This window comes from Oryctolagus cuniculus, chromosome 13 (genome assembly GCF_964237555.1).
Source record: "Oryctolagus cuniculus chromosome 13, mOryCun1.1, whole genome shotgun sequence".
In the NCBI taxonomy this organism is placed as follows: Eukaryota; Metazoa; Chordata; class Mammalia; order Lagomorpha; family Leporidae; genus Oryctolagus; species Oryctolagus cuniculus.
This window is the reverse complement of record NC_091444.1, coordinates 40,336,589-40,351,125: the sequence shown is the minus strand read 5'-3', so window position 1 is coordinate 40,351,125 and position 14,537 is coordinate 40,336,589. Positions and strand designations below refer to the sequence as shown.

Genomic DNA, 14,537 nt, shown 5'->3' with positions numbered 1-14,537 from the left:
CTGGTGCATGTTGTCTCTCTCCTCCTTTATAGTCCTCTTCCACCAATCCCAACTCTGCTACCCACACGCCGAGTACGCTGCTCTCCTCCAATCAGGAGCAGGATCAGCTCCTGCAGGTTATTGGTCGAACTGGAGGCAGCTGTGTAGAAGCTGCTTCTCCCTTCTCAGCGCCATATTGTGGGAGAGCAGATACATAGAATAAGTCTCAATTCCAGTAACTTAGTCTAGTCCAAGTTGCTCCCCACAGATCCCCCTTTCTTTTTATTTTTTGGCATTGATATGCGCCTGTCTTCGGTGCACCGTGGCACACACTCTGCTCTGCTTGCTGGAGTTGCCCACAGGTGCTTACAAGCCCTACCAATAAGGCAAACCGAATCCGGGTCCTCTCTTCGCCATGTTGTGAGGAGGTTTTTAGGCGCTGATGCGTGCCTATGTTCGGTGCCCCACAGCGCATGCTCTGCTCTGCTAGAACTGCCTGCAGGTGCTTACAAGCCCTACCAATCAGGCAAACCGAATCCAAGCCTTCTCATTGCCGTATTGTGGGGAGACTTATTAGTGTTGGTTCGTGCCTATCTTCGGTGACCTGCAGCTCATACTCTGGTCGAGCTGCCTGCTGGTGCTTATCGCCTAATCAGGCAGACCGAATCCAAGCCGCCTCATTGCGGTATTGTGGGGAGACTTATTGATGTTAATTCGTGCCTGTCTTCGGTGACCTGCGGCGCATAAGCTGCTAGCCGCCCGCAGGTGCTCACCACCTCCCTAATCAGGCAGACCAAATCCAAGCTCTCTCATTGCCATGATGAGGGGAGGCCTTATTTTTCTCTATTTCTCTACCTCCGGGCATTCCTATCTCTCCTATTTTACTTCTATCTGCCAGCATTCCTATTTCTCTCATTTTACTTCTAAATTTCTGTTTCTCTTATCCCCGCGGCTTCCCGGCACCTGCCCCAGGCTGCTTCTTGGCAGCTTTCCGGCTCTGAGCCGCTTCAGCCTGCGCTTCTCTCATCTTCCCGGCTTCGCGCGTGCACTCCGCGGTCTCTGCGCCCGCACCACGGCCTTGCACTAGCCCCATGTTCCCTATCTATTCACGCCCTGCGCGCTCTCTCTGCACACGGCGGCTTCCGCGAGTCACACAGCCTAGCTCACGTTTCCGCCACCGGTTGGTTTAGTTTTCAGTCTAAGTTCCCCGGGCTAACCTGACGAAATGCAACCTATAGCTTACATCTCCGCTCCCGGTTTGGCTTCCCGTCTTTTGCTCCCCGGGCTAATCTGACGGATTCCAACCTGGCTTACGTCTCCGCCTCTGGTTTTAGCTTTTCGCCTTTTGTTCCCCGGGCTGACTTGAAGAATTCCAACATATCTTACGTTTCCGCCTCGGCCTGCCCTCGCAGCTTCAATTTCCCTAACATTTTTCTCTACCCGGTATGTTTCCCTAAGTTTTCTTCCAACAATATTCCTCCCTCACTTCTCCTGGCTTCTCCCCACAGTCCGTATCCGAGTCTGTTTGTTCTAGCTTTCACTTTCGCTTTCGACCTTAGAAATTTCTCCCAGCTTCCCCCCGTAGTCCATATCCGAGTCTATGCCTAGGCTTTCAATAGCTTCTTCTGGCACCTTTTCTGTCCGGCTTTTCCCTAGGCTGTTTGCTAGTCTCTCTCTCCGATATTTTCCCTAGGCTGTTTGCTAGTCTCTCTCTCCGATATTTTCCCAGTTCTTCCCGTTTCTTCCCTCCTAAGTTTCATATCCGTCCTGGGTTTCCTATCCGAGTTAGGTTTCCTATCCGAGTCACGGCACCATTATGTCGCTCCCCGTCTTCGTGGAGGAACGACACAGGACCCTGCGCTGTTCTTTTGTCTGCTCGGCCCTCCCCGGGTTTGCTGCTGGTTCTTCCCGGGTTGGCTACCGACCCTTCCACCTCCGTGGAAGGGCGGTTCCCCCTAGCCACTTTCCCCACTTCCGCGGGGGAGCGGCACAATCCCAACTCTGCTACCCACACGCCGAGTACGCTGCTCTCCTCCAATCAGGAGCAGGATCAGCTCCTGCAGGTTATTGGTTGAACTGGAGGCAGCTGTGTAGAAGCTGCTTCTCCCTTCTCAGCGCCATATTGTGGGAGAGCAGATACATAGAATAAGTCTCAATTCCAGTAACTTAGTCTAGTCTGAGTTGCTCCCCACAGAATATCATCTAACATGCATAGTTTTTTGTTTTTTTTTAGTTTTGAGATGACGATCTCAAAGAAAGGGTAACATTTTCTCAAGATCCTTGTGGCTTCTGGCTGTGCTGTGACTTCACTTGCTCACCATGGTCAAAGGAAGAAATGATAACAAAAGGGAGGGCATTATACTCACAGACAGACAAACGCAGCCTGAACTCTCTCATGCATGGAGTCTAAAATAGTTGGTCTCATGCAAGTTGAGGAGAGAGTGGTGGTTATCACAGATGGGGAGAAGGGGGAGAGGGAAGGGTGAAGGCAGGTTTACCAGTGAATGCTCATTTATAATTAGGAACGAGAAGTTTGGTTCCTGGTGCATAGTAGGCTGATTACAGATAACAATAATGTGCTGTATATCTTTTAAAATGTTAGAGGAATGGGCCTTGGATGTTTTCACGATGAAGTTATGATAAATGTTGGAGGTGCTATGTAGCCCAGAAATGTAGACACTTTCAAGTGTCATTTAAAAATAAAAGGAAGGAGTATTCTAAAGAATCAAATAATATTGATAACTTACATAAAACAAGGCCTGAAAAAGGCCCGTTGACCTTACTGACCTGAGTACTGTGCTGTTTGGGTGGAATTTCAAAGCCAGACTGGAGTGGATTACGAAAGGAACAGTAGATGAGGAAATAGAACAGTTATTTTAGCAACTGTTTCTGAGAAGTTCAGCGGTGACAAGATTAATAACTGGGAAGAGTTGTGGCCAAAGAATGGACTTTATTTAAGGTGGGAGCTGCTTGGTTATGCAAAAGAAAAAAGGAATAGTTAAATAGTGTATGCGTGGAGAGATGAGATCTAAACAAAAGGTGGGAACGTCCTGGCACCTTGAATAAGTCGGGAGGAAAAAAATGAGTGCAAATGTGGGTTGCTTGGTTTGTTTGGCAATGGCTAGGTGCAGGAATTCCCATCTGATGCCTTTTATGTTTCCAGGGAATTAGGCGTCGAGATCAGATGAAGGAGAGAGACTGGAAGGTAAAGGCTCACGGATTTTAGGAGTATGACAATCTGAAATAGCCATTGGAAAGGATTGGAAGACCAAGTTAATGATACAATAGGATTTCTTATAGGTGTGCAGAGTCTGTTCGTGGTTAACTGAAATGAATTTGGGAAATGACCAGTCCATCTAGTTGTGGAGCTTAATGTGGGATGCGCCACTATAGAAAGCTTATAGATTTGGGTTCACCCAGGGTTGATGCTTTGCCATATAGAGCAGAGAGAGCGCTAAGGATATTGGCAAGAGTGTGTGGAAAGACAAAATAAACTACTCCGTATAATGAGAAGGGTGAACGAAAATAGAAGGATGATGGGTTGTAAGAAAGCTATGGGGCAATCTGTTGGAGGTCATGATGAAGTCAGAATTCTTTGGGAGCATGGAGGCAGCCAGGAAGATGAGAGAGCAGCTGATGATGGACACTAGGATGTAACAGTAGCCACACATGGAGCAACTATGTGGTGCTCAGTCATCTCTTCTTTAAGTTGACCTGAAAATAAAACTGTTATAGTAGACATAGCTCAGAGTTGCTAGAATCTGTTGTTATGGTGCTGGCACTATGGCTCAGCAGGTTATCACCCTGGCCTGAAGTGCCGGCATCCCATATGGGCGCCGGTTCAAGACCCGGCTGCTCCACTTCTGATCCAGCTCTCTGCTATGACTGGGAAAGCAGTGGAAGATGGCCCAAATCCTTGGGCTCCTGCACCCATGTGGGAGACCTGGAAGAAGTTCCTGGCTCCTGGCTTCAGATGGGCGCAGCTCCGGCCGTTGCAGCCAACTGGAAAGTGAACCATCGGATGGAAGACTCTCTCTCTCTCTCTGTCTCTCTCTCTCTGTGTGTGTGTGTGTATATGTGTGTGCCTCTCCTCTTTCTGTGTAACTCTTTCAAATAAATAAATCTTTAAAAAAAAAAAAAGAATCTGTTGTTCTGAAGTGTGGAGAGGTGCTGCCATCTAGAAGGAAGGAGAAAGGAGCACTGGTAGCAGAGAAATCCTACTCCATGAACACTGAAGACATCCAAATGATGGCAGCTTTGATACGCCCAAAGTGGGCCTTCCTGGAGCCAGAGTTCTGGTTCACTGAGTGCCCAGGCCATCCGTGGGTGTCAATGATGAGTGCAGGAGTATCATGTGCCAAAAAGACGTGCACTTCAAAGGAGCAGGATTTTATTTTGTACAGAGGGCAAGTTGGAATGATTTGGGAGTGGTGAGCGGGAGCAATGGGGGCAAGAAGCCTAATTTTCAACCTCGGGGTGTCCTGGAGTGTGGGAGTAAAACCAGCAGCTGCATGAGAGAGTTGTGTGTCAGCGATGTCCTCAGGCACAGCTGGGTTCCTGTTAAGGCAAAGAGGTGGCAGAAACTCAGAGTAGGTTAAAGATAGATGAAAATTTTCACAACCTCTCACATATACTGTCATTGTGATCTGAACAATGCTTTCATTTTCTTTTTTCTATTATATATATATATATACATATATATATATATATATATATAGAGAGAGAGAGAGAGAGAGAGAGAGTTATAGAGAGAAGGGGAGGCCCAGAGAGATTCTCCATCTTCCGGGTCACTCCCCAGATGGCTGCAGCAGCTGTGGCTGGGCCAGGTGGAAAAGCCAGGAGCTCCATCTGGGTCTCCCATGGGAGTGACAGAGGGCCAAGTACTTAAGCCATCTTCTACTATCTTCCCAGGTACAATAGCAGGGAGCTGGATTGGAAGTGGAACAGCCAGGACTCCAAGGGACGGTTTGATATGGGAAGCCAACTTTGCAAGTGCTGGCTTGTCCCACTGTGCCACCATGACGGCCCCCAACCTCTGTTTTCTTGTCTTTCATCCCCCAGTGTATCCCCTTCTCCTCTACCCTTTACCTCTCAACTGAAAAACCCCACCACCTTTCATCACTTGATTCCCTGGAACAGGACAGGTGTGTGGTCTCTGAATATGCAGACTAGATTATCTCTGTCCTCTGAATTAGGAGGTGGCTGAAATAGAATTTATCAGGTTATTTCATATGTACTTGTTTTCTTTGTAATTTTTGTCTTACCCCCTATTGCCTTGTAGCTCAGCAACTTGTGCTACATAAATATTTATTAAATAAATGAGAATGAGTACAATCCATTTACCTCTTTTAAAAACCTTATTTTGAATAACTTCTATGTGCTGAAAATCTACCAATTAGGCAAGCCTTAGAAGAAATACGAAAAATAGTCCTTTTACTACTTTTTTACATTTATATAAAAATATGTTCTATATTCAGGTAACAAATTACAGTTAGTAAAAAAGATTTTCTTCTATTTCATATGAAGAGTCACACTTTCATGATTTAGAGTAGTAAAATCAATTGCTTCTCAACCTTGTGGCTAAGATCAAGTGTAGAGTAACAATAAAACCAACAGCTGCTTTTTGCCTTAATGAGCACTGTGTGCTTTAAACGAGTTAATTCTTCGAACAGGTCTAAGAGGTTCTTAATGCAGAAATCCTTCTTTGGGAGATGAAGAAAGCAAAGTAGACAGATAACTAAGAAGGTGCAAATGCAGGAGTGATTGGCCACACTTGTATCTGAGCTTGGAACCAAGGCAGTTTGGTGCCGGGCCAGTGCCTTTAACCACTGTGCTCTCCTGCCCCACACGATGAGCAACTGTGTTGCTTGGTATGTGTATATGGTATTATTTATAGTGCATGCTAGCCCTTCCATTAACTGTGGTTTTATTTTCAGATTATATGAAAGAAGCTATTGCTCAACAACGTGTAGTTGTTCCAGAACCGGATTCTCCTAAAAAGAAAGGGAAACTAAAGGATATAAAGGATGTCCGGCATGTTTGTCCAAAGGTCAGGAAAGCCATGTATGTGCATTATGATAACACAGGTATGTGTATCGCTGAACCTGCTTGTTCAGAAAGCACACTGCTCTTTCACATGATTTCATGGCTTGTGCTGGTTTTCCGACGGCCTTACCGAACTCTCTGTCTGGTTGCTTAAAGAACTGTTGAAGTGATTTTGAGTTTAGAGAATCTGAACTATCAGTACATTTGAAATTTGCCAGAGTGTTAAATGACTCTAGTCTTAACTAATAGTTTCTGAAAGTTGTGGCTTTCTTAGGCAGGTTCATTATGGCTATAAGAGAAGATTTTTGAACTGCACCTAGATAAATAGATAAGCTTAGTTTTTACTCTGTTCAGTACTATTTTTTTCACGGCTTGCCTCTGGAAACTTGACATTTCTTGTCCATGTCTTTGCTATTTGTTTTCTTGCCTCAGTGTGAAAGAGAAAGGCAGGCCAGTCTTCCCAAATTTCCGAGCTTAAAACCCACTATCTTGAATGGGGCCCATACACCCAGCAGGCATTACCCTCCAACGTGTAGTATAGAATATGAAGGGGCACAAAAGGTTACGAAAAAGCAGAAGTAAAAGATAAGGTGAGTTTTCCATGATCTTTTGGAAGCCCCTCATATGTTTTTGTTTTTAGTAAAAAGTTCATGATTCTGTTAGGAATTAATCCAATTCTTTTTTTAGGAAATTTTCCAGGTTTTTGGAAGACAAGTGTTCCTTAAATTTGCTACTTACTCTGAAAATCATTCTTTGTTGTATTTGCCTTCATTTGCCTCCATTTTTCTGCAGCCTATAAGACCCATGAAATATACCAAGTCGGGCCGGTGCTGTGGCTCACTAGGCTAATCCTCCGCCTTGTGGCGCCGGCATACCGGGTTCTAGTCCCGGTCGGGGCGCCGGATTCTGTCCCAGTTGCCCCTCTTCCAGGCCAGCTCTCTGCTGTGGCCAGGGAGTGCAGTGGAGGATGGCCCAAGTCCTTGGGCCCCTGCACCCACGTGGGAGACCCGGAAGAGGCTCCTGGCTCCTGGCTGCAGATCAACACAGCTGCAGCCATTGTGGCCAGTTGGGGAATGAACCATCTCTCTCTCTCTCTCTCTCTCTCTCTCTCTCTTTCTGCCCATCCTCTCTGTAACTCTGACTTTCAAATAAATAAGTCTTTTTTAAAAAAGAATTTTTAAAAATATTTGGTATATTCATGTCAAATATTCATGTCAATATTATATTAGTCTCTTATAGCCTCTTATCAGGTTATAAAAATTCACTGCTATTTTAAATTATATTTTAAATTTGCAAATGATAACTTGTGTTAAGTTGCTAAGTTCTAGGGAGTCAGATTTATCATCATATTTTAACATGGTTAGATTCTTTTTTAGGAAATCTTTGATATCTCACATTTATAAATATACTGTCCCATAATTTTTCTATTATTTCTATGAATTGTTATGCATACTTCTCTAACCCACCCATAATCTATGCTTGCATATAGCTGCATACTTTTCTAAATAGCTTACCACTCTTCCATTAAGATTTACTTTTTTACTTACTAAATTGTCTTCTATATGAAGTTCAGTTGGTAGGCATTAATCTGTTCTGTTCCTCTGTTTCCATGTCAACACCACACTATTTTGACTTCTATAAATGTGTTTTTGTATCTAGCTATAAGGTAACTCATCCTCTTGTTGGACAGCCACAGCGCGTGCCATCTCCTCTTACATTTCAGTTCCTCTTCTTCTCTCCGATACCCATGGTTAGCTAACTTTGTTTTCAATTAAGTATTTTTAATGTGTTTCCATGTTTAAGCAACTGGAGGAGCCCAAACTAGGGTGACAAGCAAGGTGCCTACGGCACAACATTTAAAGAGGCATTCGTTCTTAGAGTCGCACCAGTGTCTTATCAAGGCAACACTGTTTCACATAAGAGCATAAATCTCACTTAGCCCTTCCCAAGGAAGGGTCTGAGGGGTTTGTGCTCTCTGGAGGGCCAGAAATCAAAAATAACATCTTAGATGCCTGGGTCTGCCTACGTGTCTTTTGTGTGCTTCTCCCATTATTTATTCTATTAAAACAGTTTAAAGATCAACAGGACAACCTGTACAGATTGTTGAAAATAAACCAAGAAAAGAGACTATTTCCAGTAGGAGAGCCTTGCTGGCTGCTGGCTGAGAGATCAGGAAAGGTACAGTCAGATAGGCATCCACTGGATGCGTGTCCTGAAGAATTTTTCCCTCCTGCGTTGCCATCCCTCCTGCCTCCACCTGTTAGGCCTGTAGTGAAGAAAGGCCTTACAACTGGCTCCTCTTCCTAGTCTCTTTTATTGCTCACTCTCCGTATAATTGTGGAATTGGGCCTTTTGTCCTATACGAAAGGCATATTTTCACAATTTAAGTTTTCTTTATTAAAGAAATATCTCCCACCTGCTGGTTCACTCCCCAGAAGCCCACAAGACCAAGACAAGGCTGAGCCAAGCAGGCAGCTGAGAACCCACTCCAGGTTTCCCACACTAGAGACATCACTGTGGCCTACCAGGGTCTGCATTGGCAGGAGGCTGGAGTTGGGCCCTGGAGCACTCTGGTGCACAACATGGACGCGTTAACTGGGGTCTCAATTCCCAGGCTAAACATCTACCCCTGGCCATGTATTTCTTAAATAGATAAATACTGTTTCTTCTTTTTACCGTATGTTAAAAGCTAATTTTATCTCTATTTCACCTCTAATTGAGTACTGTTTATGTGAACTTTAAGTTATCATTTAAATTTTTATACAGAAGAACTTAAAATGTTATGTTATAACTAAGTGGTGACTCTAATGGCACTTATATCAGACTTTTACTTCAATATTCTATACCAGAACCAAAAGATGATGATGTGATAAGAAATATCATTAGGCTAAGAGAAAGACTGGACTGGCAAACTACATTACCACAGCACAGTTTGAAGCATAGACCTTGTGAAAAGTATATTCCAAAGAATATATTAAAGGTATTATTCTGTTTTATTCCATTTGAACTATAAAAGTTATTTGAAACTGTATCTTTTTATTTATTTCATTCAGGTCAGATATTATGTCAGAATCGGACATTACATTAAGATTAAATTACAACCATTGCTGCATTGTATATGCACATGAAAGTATTTGATGTCATTTTACTTATTTAAAAAATGAAAAATGGATCAGCTGGATCAGTTTGTAAGCCTATGATGCTTAAGTGTTTGTCTCTTCTCTCTCACCCCTTCTTCTGACTGAGCAGGTCCCCAGAAAGGGATACCATCTGCCTGAAACCTGAATCTAATCTTCAGTGCTGCCCTATCAATTTGTGTGTGTGATCGGCAAAGAAATCCCAGTGTGATTCTGTAACATTGTGTCCTCAGTTATTTGCTGGTAGCCAATTTCCATATCATCGTCATCTCTGTTCCTTTGTCCTTTCCTCTTTCTCCTTATTCATTAGCCTCTTCCTTCAGAGGAATTGTATCTTGCCCAAGGTCACTTGACCAAGGGTGGAAGCTGGGATAAGACCCACGGTCTCCCTCTGCTCCAGAGGCCTCATGTATTACGGCTGATAGGATTGGCCAGGGCTGACTTGTTCCTACATGAATCCCTACTACATGAGGGATTCTGCAAGTACAGTCCCCAGACAAGCACCATCAGCTTCACCTCAGAACTTGTTAGAAATACGGATTCTTGGCCAGTGTTGTGGCTCAATAGGCTAATCCTCTGCCTGCGACGCCTGCAAACAGGGTTCTAGTCCTGGTTGGGGCACCGGATTCTGTCTCCAGTTCCAGCTCTCTGCTGTGGCCCGGGAGTGCAGTGGAGGATGGCCCAAGTGCTTGGGCCCTGCACCTGCATGGGAGACCAGGAGAAGCACCTGACTCCTGACTTCGGATCAGCGCGGTGCACCAGCCGCGGCGGCCATTGGAGGGTGAACCAACGGTAAAAGGAAGACCTTTCTCTCTGTCTCTCTCTCTCACTGTCCACTGCCTGAAAAAAAAAAAAAAAAAAAAGGAAAGAAAGAAAGAAATACGGATTCTCCTTTACTCCTCAGGCCGCCTAGTCCAAAACTCTGGGGACAAGGCCCAACACTGTAGTTTATTAAGCTCTCCAGGTGATCTGATGCACTGTTAAGAACCGTTGCTGCAAACCAGGATCAACAAACTTTTTCTGAAAAGGACCAGATAATAAATAGTGTAGACTTCGCAGGCCAGATATTCCTTTTGCAACTAGGCATCACTGTCACTGTAGTGCAAAGGAATTGATAGTCCATTAACAAACAGATGGGACTGTTTGTTTTTTGTTTTTAATCAAAAACGGGTCCCTGGCCTTGGCCATAGTCTGCTCATTGCTGCTTTTCATAGTTCCTATGAGGATAAATGTCTTGGTTGTTGTTCATAGGCCACACAATGGCACAATGTAAAGGAGAGAACTTGCACCAGGGCATCAGACTCACCTTTCTGAGTCTCTGTACCTGCTCTGTGTATTATCTTGGGCAAGTTCCTACCCTCTTTGGGTTCTATTTTCTTTGACCTTGAAGTGAAGATAATAGTTACCCTAGAGAGAGTTGTGAAAATGGAATGAGAAAAAGCAGAAGGCAGACACAGTGGTTAAAAAAAAAAAAAAAACAGCCAGTGCCACAGCTCAATTGGCTAATCCTCCACCTGCAGCACTGGCACCCTGGGTTCTAGTCCTGGTTGGGGTGCCTGTTCTGCCCCGGTTGCTCCTCTTCCAGTCCAGCTCTCTGCTGTGGCCCGGGAACGCAGTGGAGGATGGCCCAAGTGCTTGGGCCCTGTATCTGCATGGGAGAACAGGAGGAGGCACCTGGCTCCTGACTTCGGATCGGTGCAGTGCACCGGCTGCAGCAGCCATTTGTAGGGTGAACCAACGGAAGGAAGACCTTTCTCTCTGTCTCTCTCTCACTAACTGCCTATCGAAAAAAATAATAATAATAATAAATAAACCATAGCTACACATGGGTGCCATAGACATTCAAATAAGGTATGTTTCATTTGTATGGGAAAAAATGGATGGAGAATATGAAAAAAAAAACTTGCTTTCAATTGAAAAACAAAAATTTAATTGGAACATATTATGCTTTTATAATTGAATTTTAATTTACATATGCAGTATGTTTAGAATAATTGTGTCTGACTTAAGTTTCTAGTAACCTCACATCTTGAAACATTGTTCAGAGAATGCATGGCTTAAGTGGCCAAATACCCATAAAAAAGCCCATGCTCTGAGCCTATTGCCCTTTTTGAGTTAGAATTGTTCTGTTTAGTTTTCATTTTATTTGAAAGACAGGGAGGAAGAGGGAGAGGGAGAGCGAGTGAGAGAACAAGAGATCTTCCTTGATGGATTCATTCCTCAAATGCCTGCAGCAGCCAGGGCTGCCAGGCCCAAAGTCAGGAGCCCAGAACTCAATCCAAGTACTCCTTTTGGGTGGCAAGGACCAGGTACTTAAACCACCATGGCTGCCTCCCAGGGTGCACATCAGCAGGAAGCTAGGTAGGAAGCAGAGAAGCTGGGACTGAAACCAGGCATTCTCATGGCGGGCGCAGGTGTCCCAACTGGCAGCTTAACCACGGAAGCAAACACCTATTCCTATTGGTAGTTTTTAAACTTGTTTTTGAAGGTTTCTTAGATTATATCAGAAACCAAAATAAGAGAGTGAAACAACTAAAACCATTAAGAAATGAGTAATATTCAAGGAAGACCCCCCCAAAAAATATGGTAAAAATGGATTCGAAAACCACAGTAATGGGAAACTATTTACTCAATTTAATAACTTCTGAGATGAATCACTAAATACTACGTGCTTTTTTAATAATAAAATTCAACTACCTAGAGTAGACTAAATTAGGCTTCTTTATAGTTTTAGTATTGTTTTCATTAATAACAGTTAACCATTTTAAAGTTAAAAGAACGGAATTTCACTTAAACATTTTTCTTAATGGAAAATGACTGATTTCTCAGTAATGCCAAGTAAATGAAAGACAGGCATTACAGTTTATTGCATGGTTCAGAGCATGGTTCTAGTCAGACTTGGATTTAAATCCCCTGTTTTTTCACTAAATGAATTTGTGACTTTTCCCAATCACCCAAATCATCAAGTTATTTCTACATATATTGAATGGAATCAAAAGTATCAAAACTTAATCCCTTTCAATTTAAGAGACTGAAGTGTTGGGCATTGCCCAAAATCTCCATTACAATATGGCACCTGGTGGATGTTCGAGGGGTGTGTTTGTGGCTGCCTCAGTTAAGCTAGGAGAGATCAGACCACCGACAGGGATAGGTCCACTTTAGTTCCAGACACATGGACAGTGCGTGATCCCTATACTTTACTTAAGGTGCCCCTGTGCGTGGTCTACCCGTGCCTGGGTGACCTTTTCTCTGATTGGCTCCCCTACTGCGCATGTCCTTTGTAAGCTTTATGAGCCTGTAGGCTTCCTCAATAAAGCATTCCTGCTTTGACAGAACTCATGGGTGCTTGTGGTGTGTACTTGACCCGTCGACCTTACCCTTCCCGTTCACCTTGTTGGGGAGTGTACTGGCCCTTGCTGGTCAGGGGCCAGCCTCGGACTCGAAACCCCGACAAGTGGTGCCCAATGTGGGGCCCGACAGGCTCTAACAAGCCCTAAAGGACTGAATCCGGCCGGAGAGAGGGACTGACTACGACCTAAGTGAAAGTACTGGCCGACGTGGCTAAGCGAGGCTCAGGGTAAGGTATCCCTGAAAGGATGGGGCAATTTCATGCTAAGTTTGAGGACCCAGCGCCTAAGGTGCTGAGATACATACTAAAGACTCAAGGCTTAAAGCCACACAAAAAATCTTGCACACCTAAGCCGGTTGATAAGAAACAGATGGGCTGGGTGGCCTTTGATGAGAAATGTCAGGAGGCTCATAAATCCCCAGAGGCAATTAAAACTCAGGTAGAGCCTTCAGGTGTGGCAGTAACCCCTAAGGGCCCAGCGCTGCCTCAACCCACCGTGCCTCAATTACAGAGGGGAAGTTCAGCCTAGTGCTGCCCATGTGGCCACCCCTTTATGGATATTCTCCTCCCTTGGATCGCCCGCCGCCATCTTGTAAACAGAGCACCTACCCAACCCCAGGGCCAGTCCTGTGCACAGCCTTCCCTGTAAATGGCCTTTCTCTGCACTCTATTCCAGTCAGCGTGGCCTGCCGCACCCACGCAGGCATAGCCAGATATCTCTAGGGAGAGTACTCCCTAGGGCTACTTTTTTCTCTCCATTTACAATTCAGTGTCCTCCTCACTGGGAGAGGGAAGGAAAAATGCTTTTGGCTACTACTGGCCTTACCTAAGGGAGCCAGAACCTTAATCTATTAACCCTTTCCAACCTGATGGGTCTTTCTCTTTACAGTTAATGGAAACCTAAGCAATGGGCTCCTATGCTGATGATCAGCTCTTTTCTGTGCTGCTGTAGCTAACTTATCTGATGAGAGTTTGCACATGTCTTGAAGTTTTCGTGTTTTTCTATTACTGAGTGAGTCTTGATTGGAAAAAATTACAACGCAAAGTTTACGTTATTTGCCTGTCTTTAATGTTTGAGTGATTACCTAACTCTGATCAGATCTACCCCACAACCTTGGTTAAAATACTCAGGTTAAGTGTACTAATTTTTAAGCAGTTTGACTCTCTGACAGTTTAAATTCTAAATGAAGTCTTCCAACTTTGGGACTTCCAGTCAGATCCCTGGAACTCTCAAAGGATGGGACTCTAAATTTGTTAAAGTAACAGCTGTTTGAGTCAATTCAAATTATACAAAGTGTATTAAAATGTTAAAATGTATTTGTTTTTGCTTTCCAGCTGAAGTGGTCTTATATTCTGTGTATACAAGTCTTTACATGTTCTTAATATGCTTTAAACTTGTTTCTTTTACAGATCTGTTTTTGCAAAAAACTGTAACGTCTCTTTTTTAACAGTGTCTACTTAATTTGTTGCTCTGCCATTTCTAGATTTAGGTCCTGTAAGCTCTTTTTGACTCTGTTAAACAGTTCTAAGTTATGTGATGCTTTCGTGTGCTAACTCTTATGTTCAAGGTTTTTATTTCTGGTTTATTCAACAATAAGAGACCTAAAATTCATGTTCTGCCAAGGTAATCTATTATGTACTATACTGACTCTGTTAAGTTTAGATTGATAAAAAAAACTTTAAATCTTAAAAAGCTATGTTAAATATCATTATCATTAAATCTAGTCTAAAGGTGTTAAAATCACCCTAATTAAATAAATGGCTGTCATTTCAGAATGTTAAGGAATTCTATTCTAACCAGATACTCTAAGTTCTCTTGGCACCTTTAACAAACTTTCTAAAAATCAAAGTTCTAATTCTCTAAACTTCTGGTATCTCCAGTAGGGCCCCTGGAGATGTCAAAACATATATCTCTCATATTACAGAGATAATAACCAATTGGGATGTTTAAATTTAAAAAGTGCTGCCAAGATGTAAAATGATTCAACACTCTACTAAAATTCCTCACAACCCACAAGGACAAACAA

At 43.6% G+C, this 14,537-nt stretch overlaps 1 protein-coding gene across 1 annotated transcript in view; it reads left to right on the top strand.

The window, feature by feature from the left end:
• Nucleotides 1-14,537, top strand: part of DNAH14 (dynein axonemal heavy chain 14) — a 344,335-nt gene that overhangs the window by 22,729 nt on the left and 307,069 nt on the right. Inside the window, exons 4-5 of the mRNA XM_070055424.1 lie at nt 5,916-6,065; nt 8,874-9,004. Coding sequence (XP_069911525.1) covers nt 5,916-6,065; nt 8,874-9,004 — 281 coding nt within the window. The remainder of the gene's footprint in view (nt 1-5,915; nt 6,066-8,873; nt 9,005-14,537) is intronic.